Source organism: Cuculus canorus, chromosome 1 (genome assembly GCF_017976375.1).
Source record: "Cuculus canorus isolate bCucCan1 chromosome 1, bCucCan1.pri, whole genome shotgun sequence".
NCBI classification, from domain to species: domain Eukaryota; kingdom Metazoa; phylum Chordata; class Aves; order Cuculiformes; family Cuculidae; genus Cuculus; species Cuculus canorus.
The window spans coordinates 168,413,180-168,426,316 of record NC_071401.1 but is presented as its reverse complement, the minus strand read 5'-3'; the positions used below and the strand labels follow the sequence as shown (position 1 = coordinate 168,426,316).

At 39.1% G+C, this 13,137-nt stretch overlaps 1 protein-coding gene across 3 annotated transcripts in view; it reads right to left on the bottom strand.

The window, feature by feature from the left end:
* Positions 1-1,729: 1,729 nt before the first annotated feature.
* Positions 1,730-13,137, bottom strand: part of NUDT4 (nudix hydrolase 4) — a 30,976-nt gene continuing 19,568 nt past the window's right edge. For 2 of the 3 annotated variants that reach the window (XM_009559924.2, XM_054075398.1), the window contains exons 3-5: positions 9,448-9,492; positions 7,462-7,549; positions 1,730-5,290 (exon numbers count right to left, since the gene is read on the bottom strand). In XM_009559924.2, the coding sequence (XP_009558219.1) occupies positions 5,088-5,290; positions 7,462-7,549; positions 9,448-9,492 (336 nt within the window). In that variant the 3' untranslated portion in view covers positions 1,730-5,087. The remainder of the gene's footprint in view (positions 5,291-7,461; positions 7,550-9,447; positions 9,493-13,137) is intronic. The other variant, XM_009559925.2, reaches the window with a different exon arrangement.

Genomic DNA, 13,137 nt, shown 5'->3' with positions numbered 1-13,137 from the left:
TCACATCAGCTCCTTGTTATTGCAGATAACGCTCAAGGCTTAGACCGGGTACTGATAAATGTACGGAGGGGGGGCTGTGGTCTTATGCACCATTAAAGGTACGTGACTTAGAAAAGTAAGACACAGTAAGGCGATTCTAACAGTATTCTTCCTTCCTTCAGCCGCTGGGGATGTTTGCCTGCCTTATTCAAAGATAAGTCATGCTAGTGGCACATCCAAGGAGCAGGAAAGAAGGAAGTGTTTAGTAGACTTAAGCAGCCAATTGGCAGCAAAAAGTCCCTTAGGAGTTGTTATAGTCTGTCTGGATGTGACAGGTGCCACGCCTCAGGTAAGGCAACAACAGGGGGGGTGTGGTGGTGGTCTTTGGCCAGCAGCACGCTCTGTGTGTGGCTGCACACTGTGCATCTGTCAGAACTGGTGGTTATAAATGATGAGGGGGAATGATGGTTCCTCTGGGAACCAGTTTCACTACTGAGAGCTACCAAAAGTTTGGTGTGGGCCATTAGATAAACAGCAGCTTATTTGGTGGTCTCCAGTCTCCCTAAAGTAGCTCTTTGAACAGCATTTCCTGCATATTTAGGGACGCAGAGCTGCCCAAGAGCATTGTTCTGGGTGGGGCATGGCCCACAGCACTTAGATAGCCACAAAGCAGGGATGCTTCTTCAGTCTGCAGGTCAGGAGGCAATATACCATTTTTCGTGTGCTGCACTGACCTCCTGCTGTGGGAACAGTGCTGGCTTCATTGCTTGAGCTGAGCACACAGTGCCCAGCTTCACGCAAGAGCGGTACTAAGGCCAGAACAGGGTTCAAAGTAAGAGGGCAGGCTTAAAAACACCCAAACGCATTCAACTTAAAGCTTGAAGAATCTTCTCATTTTTTTACAGTCTTGGAAGTCAATTATTTTGCCTTTCCCTCTGTGTTTCTTTGACACATGCTCTACTCCTCCTTGTGTGCTTCAAATTCACATGATTTGGGGGAGCTCTACATGCTAGCAGGAACCAGGCACAACTACAGTAGAACCCAGAAACCTGGAGAAGAGAAGGATGTGTGGTAACCATTTACTACTTATTGGAAGTCCTGCAGAGACGGGGCACAGAGTTACTGCTCCCTGTCGAAACAATGTGGAAAGCAAGGCAAGAGGAGGGGGTCTGCAGCAGCAGGCTGAGCTCTGGCAGTGCTCTCCAAGCTGGGGTGGGTATTAAGGTGTTCTGAGGGGCAGGTGTGATGTCAAAGTCAAGGAGAAGAAATCCAGATGTTTGGTCTGATCTAATGCAACTGCTTTCATGGTTTTCATACAGTTATTAAAACATGGCTATGCTGCAACTGGTAGGTACGAAGGTAGCAAGAGGAAGCGGAGAGAAATCTCACTGATATGGATAACAGTTACAGGGGAGGGAGCTGCACCACAAGCTGGGGAAGTTGTGGGATAAGGTCTGAGGGCTCTTCCACAGCACTAGGTGAAGCTGGAGTGCAAGCAGGAGGCAAGAAAGAGGAAACATTAGGTGAAACTAAGTATATTTTAGACGAGATAGAAAAGCCTTGCACAAACGCTTCTTTTGCAGTATTTGCAATGGAATGACTGAATCATCCACAGGGCTAATTTAGATTTTATTCTGGTATTTCTCAAATATAAAAAGTCAAAATTCTTACATCAATCTTTAAAGAAAAATCCATGCAAGCAGGTCAAAATGTTTACAACTTAAATTTGCCCACCCCCCCCACCCCCTTCCCTTCAGTTTTCACTTCACAAACCGTGTTGGTAAGCAAACCAAGTATTTGCCTCTTTTTTTTTTTCACAGCACATTGTTAACAGACCAGCACTAGGCTGAGTCGGGGGTGCAGTAAGCACCAAAATAGGTCTTTCATTTCAACAGCCTCTCTGCAATACCTCGGTCTTCCTTGTGGTGTTTAAAAGTGTGTCTGTCTATTTCATTTAATTCTGGCTCCACATGGTTTCAAACCGTAAGGCTATTTCTATTTGATACCACCATAACCTACTCACAATGATCTCAAAAAGCCAGGAAAAGCAGAAGCACAAACCAGACTTTTTGAAAATTGCAGATGACCACCTGTCTATTCCCTTTCGCCTCTGGAGAATCCAATCGGGATTCACTGTACAGAACTTAAAGCAGGAGAAAAATCACAGATCTGCTCTCTATGAAGTAGGTTTGGCCCATCGAAATAGAGATGCATGTAAAAACAACATGCTTCTACGTTTAAATTGATAGGTAGCGGAATAGGAAGGCTAAAGGGTTTTTCTTTTGAGTTTTACACAGACCCTTTCTGTTGAAGTTCAGTGTCAGATTTCCATTAGGACTGAACTCACACCGCTGCCTGTCTACCACCATTGTTTCTTGTAGTGGAGCCGAAGTGTTTTCAATCTCCTTTACCATTCACAGAACAATTACCTTGGAAAGGGAGAAGAAGTCAAACTAAGCAATACAGCTTCATTCTGAAGGTTGCATAGAGACTGCAGAGATTTATGCAATGAATGCCGCTTAAAAAAAGGATCTGTCTGGCACTACTGAACAGCTCAAATGTGTGTGACCAAAAAAATAACAAAAATATTTATAGGCAAATCAACTCAGAGTTTGTTAGCAACAGCAATACTGTACATTTTTACATTATTATCAAATACATAAATTCAAGAGTTACAAAATAAGATCATGCATTACCACTAAATCTCATACAAGCTTGGATTTGTTTTGTTCCAAGAATGTGAAACAGAGACAGAGCATCTTTTTTTATGAATAAAAACCTCAAACTCTGGACTCTTGTTTTAGCTTTGACAGATTCTACGTAATCTTGTTACAAGAAAGCCTCTTCAAGTTTGCTCAATTTAAAGTGTTAAAATGACTACTGAACAAAAAAAGCGAGCATCAAAGTGTTCAAAAAAGGGAGCTAAATTATGCGCTCTTTCAAAGGCAGCTTTAGAGCCAGAGGTACCCTTATACACGGTGGGTATGATCTTAAAGATGAGACATTCTTCAACATGCTCAGCTCCACCTTCCTCTGTTTTGCTTGGCAAAATAGTGCTTTTGATGGACCCTTCAGTTTAAAGTGAGCTCAGCCAACAGCATCCCAGTATGGAGTAAGTTCAGTTAAAGTACACATACACACGTATGCACTGAAATACCAACGCTCCTTTCCTCAGCCCCCCACCTCAAGACTGAAAGGAAGGATAAGCTGCTGGCAATAAATCCACCTGTAGGTGCACCTGAACAGAGCTGCTTGTTCTTTCCAGTTCTGGAAGTGACCTGGAGTAAGACACAGGGATGGAAAAGCCATACACTACCCAACATTTCAGAAGTCTTCAGCTTTGTGGCTCGTGCCTCTTGTCAGTAGTATTTATGCTTCTTCAAAAAGAGCTGCATTAAGAGATCAGATCATCTGTCTCCCTAGTTTCACTGAATTTACATATGGCACAAGATTGGTTTTCTAAGGAGTAACTTGTGGCAAAAACATTTTTTCCTAAAAAAGTGTAACAGCACAAAAAAGTTTAATTTATAGCAGCATTTTACACAATTTGTGTTAAAAAAGTAGAAGTTAACCATTTGTGTATTGAGTAACAAAAGGTTTAAATTACATTTATTTTCCATTTTACACTCACTATTTACTAGTTGGACTATTTACAAAGGTTCAAATGTTGTGTCAGAGAATGAGCTTTACCCCAAATAAACTTCACATGTGAGGTAATGGTCTACCTCAACCTGTTTTGGCTGACTATAGAGGAGGTACAGTTTGGTTTAGATCCTAGAAAAAAAGTCAGAATTAGGATGTTCATATGAATTAGATTGTATTCTTGTAGAAGGAAACCATACACACACATACAGAGAGAGAGTAATCCTATGGTAAAAACAGTGAGACCAACAGTGGATTTAATGTTCATCTTTTTTAGCTGAAAGAGAGGAGAAAATAATTAAGTACGGGGAACTTTTTAGCTGTGCCTTATTTATTATAGCTCAAGTTTTATCAAGAGGACAGCTTTTAATTCAAGGAGCTAAAGCAAGTGACTTCAAAACAGTTAAATTGAAGAATCTGAGTTCAAATTGGGGCTTTCAGCACACCTTAATAAGACAAAGGACTATTATTTCTCTATTAGTTGAAGTAGCAACCCACCTGCCTCCAACCCCACGAGGTACCACCATTAGCTCCTGCTGGGCAGGACACCTGCGCACACACTTGCTAACAGACACCTCTCTAACATAACGGGGCTCCCCTACAGCAAGTCTTACTTTACCTATTTTTAAGTGACAACAGACTGCAGGAACACTGCATGAGATGCTTCTCATTGAGGATTAGAAGGTTTTGGAACCTGCAGTGTAATTACACCATGAACAAAACACTAGAAGGAAAAAAAAAAAAGATGAAATGGAGGAAGAATGCTCTACAATGCTTTTTATCTAAGTCTTCTGAGAGAAGATTAAACTGAAGTATAGTGGATAGTTTTGGTAGTCGCAAGAAGAAGTTACCATTCTTGCTCTAGTTATACATTACAGGAAGATTGCATAGGAGAAGGCAACCTTTTGGATAACTGAGGCAAGCAGTGCTTAATGTCAGTATCCTTTGCCCTCGATGGGCTGAATGTGGCCGAGTGCTTTATTGTAGTCACACTTACGCATCTCTGCCTTCAAGACACCAATTTACCCAAAGAGAGACATCTTAAGGTCTTAGCACTTAATCTGTGGATACCAAGTAAAAGTTTAATATTAAAAAGACTGTTTGCTCAAGCGTTTTTTCTAAGGAAGTACTCTTGCATAACTACTGACTAGAACTGACAAGTCTTAAATAAGCTGAACACCACTGAGATGCACATTTTATTTTAGCAGATATGGAAATCTATATACTCAAGTTTTTTTTTTTTTTTCAAAAAATGGCCTATTAAGGCATCTTAAAAAAATCCATATATGGCTTTGGTTTGCTGAAATACTATTTTACATTGTTAAAAATGAAAAACATGTTCAAATAAATTTGACATTATGACACATTCACATATTTCACTTAGAATGGACAGTTATACAGATGCCTACATGTGATCACAGATGTCTCCCCTTGTGATGACATGAATAAAAACGTAATCCAAGTGTTTATCTCACAGTAGAGGGCAACCCAGAAGTCTGTGCAGAAGTGACATACAAGGAGTTATTATCTGGAAGAGGGGGAACCACAGAGTTTCCATTAGTGGGTGAACAGCTCAGTTTCAGTTTTTCCAAGTACTCTGCATGAACAGGCTTGTGACACTGAAGGACCTTGATTGCGTCTTCTACTTTAAACCATTCTCTTTTCCTTCCTAATCCACGAAGAAAAATAGAGTTACACATTTGTGATAGTACTACTTGTTGCTATCTTATCATTCACTTTTTCTCATTTCTTTTACTTTACAACTTTTCACTCTCTTTCCTGACAGAACATTGAAAGAATTGATGAACACAAAAGATTCACTCAAGTTTACTGAAATGAAGTCCATAATAAAGCCTTTCAGATATCTCTTTAAGCAGATACTGGGCTGAAGCTCATGTGACTGCCCCAAAAGCCACTCTAGCCCTTGCAGAAAAGGATTATATTATCTAAATGACTTCATACTGCCTTCCTGCATTACCATGCCTTTTCTGATTTAGATAGCAGCGTTCCTTACTCAAAACACATCGCTGTATGGAGTCACTCAGATTAGCTGTAAGTCTTAAGAAAAAATACACCTTATATCAGAGATACATGCCAGGTCCTGCACAACCCCATGCAGCGCTACAGGCTTGGAGAAGAGGGGCTGGAAAGCTGCCTGGAGAAGGACCTGGGGGTGTTGGTTGACAGCCGACTGAACATGAGCCAGCAGTGTGCCCAGGTGGCCAAGAAGGCCAATGGCATCTTGGCTTGTATCAGAAACAGCATGACCAGCAGGTCCAGGGAGGTTATTCTGCCTCTGTACTCGTTACCGGTGAGACCGCACCTCAAATACTGTGTTCAGTTCTGGGTCCCTTGCTACAAGAAGGATGTTGAGGCTCTGGAGTGTGTCTAGAGAAGAGCAACGAAGGTGGTGAGAAGGCTGGAGAACAAGTCTTACGAGGAGCAGCTGAGAGAGCTGGGTTTATTTAGCCTGGAGAAGAGGAGGCTGAGGGGAGACCTTATCAACGCATACAACTATCCTAAAAGGAGGTTGTAGAGAGGACGGAGGTGGCCTCTTCTCCCAGCTGACAGAACAAAGAGGAACAGACTCAAGCTGTGCCAGAGGAGGTTCAGATTGGACATTAGGAAAAAATTTTTGACCAAAACGGTCATCAGGCACTGGCAGAGGCCACCCAGGGAGCTGGTTGAGTCACCATCCCTAGAAGTATTTAAAAGAAGGTATTTAAAAGATGAGGTGCTTAAGGAGATGGTTTAGTGGCAGATAGGTATGGTTGGACTCGCTCTCAGAGGTCTTTTCCAACCTGGTGATTCTATAGTAAGTTCTAAGACTTACCTTAGTAAGATAGTCCTAAGACTATCTTGCTCCTACACACGAAAATCCTTTAAAATTAAGAGGCTTCTGAAAATACTTATAGACAAGGTCAATGATCGTATTGTTAAAAATGGATGCAATCAAGAGGGTGCACTCCCCACAACTTTATAAAATCAGAAACAAAATGTTCACTTCTCCACCTGAAAAACTGAGCAGTTTTGAAACTACCCTTACGGTTACATGCCATTTCCTGAGAGATTAATAGTTGTAAGCACTATTCTCCTGAAAAGGGAAAAATATAGCCAAAGTAGGATGGCATTTGTCACACCAATTCTTAAGTTAACTCAGATTTCAGCTGGAAAATACAATGAATGCACTAAGTTGTTGTAGGTTTTTGTGTGTGTGTTTTGTTTTAACTTAAAGACAAAAATAGAGTTATGTTTACTTGATTCAAAGTGGAAGATCCAAACAACATTATGAAGTACGTTAGTCTAAAGTAAACTGCATGATATGACCTAAATGTACATATAGGAATATAAACTTAAAGTCAGCACTCTCCCTGCTGAAAAATAAGGCTAAGGTGAAAGTTAATACTAGTGATTTTTTTTTTCCCTTCCAGGAGAATCAGGGAAAAAAACTTTCCAAAAGTTGTTTTCCAGATACTTTCAAAACTATCCTAGTGTATCAGGCAGCAAAACATCCTACTTTAAGGAAAGAAAAATTAATCAGTATATATTTGGCTTAACTAAACAAAATCAAGAGCTGTATCAGCAACTAAATTAAGTTTACTCCACCTTAAATACTTAGAATACCTTAATTAATGTAAGTGTAATGTTCCAAGAGTAAATTGGAAGCAACCCTGTAGTTATACATGCACAAAAGCAAAGAACAGCATCACTGTTTCCAGGGATTTCCATTTATGGTGCAGAATTAGTCTTTCCCCTAGGATTATATCAATCACTTTAGAAAATGAAAGCAGTTTACTTCGTACATTTTAAGTGCAGCACATGAAGACAGAATAGGTTTACCTATATTAACTGAATCTTCCCAGTCTTCCAGTATTTCCGTCACAGTAAGAACATAAACGTATGTCCTATGCTTCCGATCCTGGTTCTGCTTGAATATTAGAAGTAAAGGTTTTAATTCACAGAATAAAAAAAACCCCAAACTTTTACAAACTTACCACAGCTATAAAATTAGAAATTACTTACCCTGAAGGATACTTGCCAGCAAAACCTGGCTTTTATTTTCACTGAATAAACATCTGTACTGAGTATGCCCAAAAGGACAAGAAAAATGTTTTATTGAGAACAGCTATTCTATTGTACTAGACTCATTAAAAAAAACCAAGCAAATCTGATGATCTTGATGTTAGGTCTAAACTATGTTCTTGGTCATCCAGTTCAATATTAGCACTTGTCTACTATTACAGCCCATCTGTATGTATAAGTTACCACCGTAGAGTGCATTTGCTAAAACTGTTTCCACAACTCATATTCCTAGATAAAATGTTATTAAAAAAACTTTACAAGATGGAACCGCTGTTCCACGGCCAGGTTATCTATGCAATGCTGGCTATAAAATTTCACTCAGTAACTCAGGCAAATTAAACAGACTATGTTTGCAATCATGACAAATGCAAAAATCATTACCACATGTTCCCTTGAGGTTTGCCATGTTAGCAGCACTAACCACCTACTTAGAAAGCAGGCAGTTTTTGAAGAAGCTAAGTCCGAGACTGACAGAGGCAGTCTGCTCTGGGCAGGGGCACTGTGCTGCAGCCAGTCCATGCAAAGTCTGTGTAAGCTTTACTCCCTGCTAGAACCAAAGCAGGCTAACGGCACTCTTTTAAAGGTGCTTCCCCATTAACCAAACCATAGTGACCCTTGGAAAAGGATTGAGCTTCCAGAAAACCCAGGACCATCTATAATTACAACTATATTAAGAACCAAGAGATGTTATGCCCTAGCTCCCCTTACAGATGGTTTTATCCTTGTGCCAATAACCACTCCTGTTTCATTACAAGCTTAGTATAGTTTCAAACTGTTTTGCTTTACTAGGAAATAAAACCTCTCCAAGACAGTTATTTGTCAATATCACTATTAAAGGGAGTGAAATCTATAAAAAGCCAGTATTTCTGGCTGTAGTTCTAGAATACAAGGACTTAGCAGCAGTATTTTAGGAACATCTGTAGTACTGCAACAACTACTCATATGACCAAGTAATATTATGCATAGGAAATCCCTGTTAGGAATACACTGCCTCTGAAAGCTTGACTTTATAATTTAGCTGTGAAGATTCATATCTATCTACTAGACTAAAAGACTTCCACTCTCACACCTCATACAGCACAACATAGGCACATTGGATGTATTATGATCTGAAGACTCACATCTACATTTCTGTCTAAAACCTACAGAGACATCTATGGACACACCAACAATGGAAAAGTTCTATCTAGTACCTACATCCTTGTGCTGCAGTTCAGAGTCTGATGTTTACGCTAAGAAACAGAAGTTTTGAACTGTGTAGCGCTGTTAAATGTTAGATTTATCTGCAACCCAAAAGATTGCATTTTTAGTCCAAGTCATAATGAGATACTTCATCACCAGACCAAGCAGTTTAGATACATGAAAATTGACAAGTTACTTCAGCAAAATCTAGTCAGAGAGGAATAGTCAAAACAATGTCCCAAAAGAGGCAGGTGGGGTACTTTAGAAATCCTATATCTATCGTGTTGCTTTCACTTTTTTTTTCCCTTTTTACTTGTAGAAGTCGTCCAAGTACTAATTTAATCCTTCCAGGGAAATTCCAAGTATTTTGAAATCTTCCTGTTCAAATCTTCCCACACTATGTAACAACTGAAGGAAATGACCTGTCTAGAGTAACATTTGCAGCAGCATTACAAAATTATAGGCAGATAATACTTAAGAACTTCAGTCTGATGTTGTATTTTACCAACTCCCAAAAAAACCCCCAGCCATTGTCTTTAAAAGGTAGAAGAAATAGCTCACCTCAAATATCCCAAGCAGTCTGCCTAGCTTTCCTTTTACTCCAGCCTACAAAATAAACAGGAAGAAGTGTTAACATGTGCTTTTTAATTTCAAAAACTAAAATAGCAGTACCAGCCTCCTACATCAACCTATGCCTCCTCATTAAGGTTATTTAAGCAAGTGTTTTAACGTAAGTTTTAATTAGGCAATGCTGCATTGCTTTTAGAGTTTCTCATTTTAGAGTATTTAAGATTATTAAAAGCACAAAAGCTTTGATCAAAAAGTGGATCAAAGAACTCGTCTTTCAAGTTTTCCATCCAGACCAAAATACTAGTTCACTTACCATGTTCTTTGTGTATTGTGACATCTAATACTGAAAAAATCCAGTGAGGTAGATAGGATAAGAAATAACTTAAAATAGTATGAAAATAAATCTAGAGGAGGAACCATTAAAACTCCATTGCTATTTTATACTAAAACTTCAGTCCAAGTTTTCAAACTACAATAACAAATTAAATGGTAGATTACTGGGTGGATCTTACAGCACAATGCCTTCATTTAGGCTTGTTTCCATACAAAAGTGTGGCTTTTGGCATGTAAGCTTAAAAGCAACTTTATATTCCCAATTCTCAACCATTTTGAATTACTTTTCTAGTTAGCAACCTTTCAAAAGGCTTTAAATTCAGGGTTTACTCCAACCCCTATGTTTATCAGCCTGCACTCAGTAATTTTTATCAATACAGTTAAGGTGGTTATCACATTCCACTAAGACTCCAGGGTTTGGTTTTCTGAGAGTAATATATAACACATCTCCCACCAGAAGCAGTTTATGACCATCCATTTGTTCTACAGAAATCTGAGTCCATACACCTCAGACACAAAAGCATGGGTAGTCTGCTGGTAGGCAAAGCCATAGTTAGATTTTTTTGGTCTTGTTCTATAACTGGTAATTAAAATAAGGCTTCTTGGCACCAAGATGACACTTTCTAGTCTTCAGTCTTTGTTTCCAGCGTTAACCGAAGGAAGTTACTGATATCTTATGTCTTTATATAAAGGACCATATGGACCTTAATTACATTTTAATGAGTTACTCTGACGGATAACTAGGGAGGCTTTAGCACTAAGTCTAATCAAGATCTTACAAGTGAATGTTTTCTGTCTTTCTTTTTAAGGAAAGCAGATGGTTGGTGTTATTTATTAAGCAGTTTTGATGAAGGAAGTCTGATTGCAGCCCCTGCAGCTCAACAAGCACATTGCTTATCTACAGCCAGAGCTAGACCTGAAGTCAACGCAAAGCTAGATAGAGTATTCTTCTGGTTGTCTTCTGTGATGACAAGAGATACCAGTCAGAACTCATGAAGCTGAAATACAATAACCAGACCCAATAGATAAAGGATTAAACAAATTATGAGAGTGACGGACCCTTATTTAGGTCTGAAACGTCAGCCGTGCCACAACAGACACTAAAGACTGCTTGTGCTTTACACTGGGAAACAAAAAAAGCAGCTTTTAGACTAAAGAAACACACGCTGAAGAACGGTTAAATTTTATTGATCATTCCCAATTTATTCAATATTCCTTAGTATCTTTTAAAAAAGAGAAACAGAACCCAAAAGGCTACAAACTTATGCCTCTGACCCCAATTTTTGCCTTTCTTCTCATGCAGCACTACCTCAGAATCACTATGTCCTCTAAGACTTCTACTTCACGGCAAACTTAAGAACTGAAAAAAAAGCAATTTCCCATCATCCTATTCCATCAAAAGTAACAACATAAAAAAAGACTAATCCCACAGATTTAATTCTTCATGTGTCCAAGCGTGCTATTTTGCAATTTCTTCATTACTCTCCTACAGTTGCAGCAAAATTGTTTAATATCCTAAAAGATACAGCTTAACAGCATGACAGAGTGCCCAATACAGAGTCTGCAGTTTGCCCAGACATTAAGAAAAGCTTTTTAAAGCACCAGAGAACTGCCCTAAAATGGGACTATGTTCCACCAGAGTGAGGAAGAGAACTACTGCCCCTCACTCCAAACCCAACTAAGTGGCTCTTGCCCTCTCCCCAACTTCCAAGATTTTATAGTTCTCTAAGAAGCTCTAGTCAAGGTCTCATTTACATTATGAAGTTCTCTTAAAGGCAGGTCTATAGCAACAGGACTGTTTAAGAAGAAAAATTCACCATCAATAATTGCAGGAGGGCTTCTCTGGACTGTGAAGTGGGAGTCTGACAAGCGGTACCCAACACACCTCACAAGCACCACAGCCAGGGAAGTTTACCAGTATTGAATAGTTTTTATAGAAAAGTTTTTCCAACTTATTAGTACCTCGTATTCATAATGTGACTTTATCAACATCACTCTAAGTGGAATTTACTTAACAGCTTCTCTATTCTCCCTCCAAGCAAATCAGTGGTTTAAACAAATACTCTTGAGTAATTCTGAATGAAACAGTTTGAAGCACTCTATTACATTAAGTGTAAAAATTCTCCAAAGCTTATAATGAAGCTTTTGTACAACCAGATGTTGCTATGTAAATGTGATTACTGTTACTGATCTTTAGTTACTCTATAGCCAAAGATATGTGCTTCCAAAATGGAGTATCATGCCTGCAGACAGTAGTGTCTTTCAAAAACCTCAATACCCTGAAGTATAAGGAAGGTGACAATTAGAGTCATGATTTTTCTCTCAAAAGTAATACATTCAACTGAATCATCTTCACAGTTTGATAAGTCCCATCAACTTGACAGCGAAAATATTTCCTCCAAGTTCTTATCTTAATGCAGTTCCTTCCAAATGTGTCAAAATTAAGAGCTAGAGGACTAAGAAATACTTCATTTTTTTTCCCCCAGGAAGGTAAAATAAATTTCCCACTTCTCCAGTTGCAAGCTTCTAATCGAATACGCTGGTTAGGTTCTAGACTTTGAACCATTTTGACTCTAATAAAAATATCTTTCTTCTTTTGGCCTTTATGTACCCATAGCTGCTAAAATATGGTCCTTTAAGTAAAGGGAATCCTATAGGCTACCATAAACATAAGACAGTCTAAACGTTGGGAGAAAAGCCTGAAAAGAACCCAGCATTTCTTTTGACAGACAAGCTGATGAATTCAGTGCTACTCTATCACCCCCAACAATTCCCTACAGAAGTCTATTGAGTACCATGTAGATAAGGTCTTGAATCTGAACCAATGCATATCTTGTAGTATTAGTCTAAATCCAGCCACAAGAGGGAAAACTGTCCACTTCATCTCATCTTTCTGGCCTGGAGGCAATTTGCTGCTGGCAGCTCTAGACCTACTGCAGTCTCAGATGTGCAGTCAGACTTGCTTTTTATTTCCTGTAGATGGAGCAAGAGTCATGCTGCAGGTTAATTTTTAGGCTAACAGCCTACCAGGGCAAAAGCTCGCTTAAAATCTGAAAGACTCAAGAGTTATTTTTAACTGTAGCATCTGTTCAATAGTACTTTAATGGCTAAACTCCTGAAGACACAATGCAAGGCTATTCCTGCCCTTTCTTGCATACTGTCACAAAACCCAAAGGGTTTCAACTGTATGTGTCCCAATCTTTCAGCTGAAAGGATATTTTATTTACTTTAAGCTACCTACCTAGTCCTAGTCCGTAACATCAAAAATTTTTTTAAATATTAAATGTTCACTGGAGTGGATTCCTCTATTTCCTCCAGGAGGTCTTAAGACAATATTACTGCCATTTT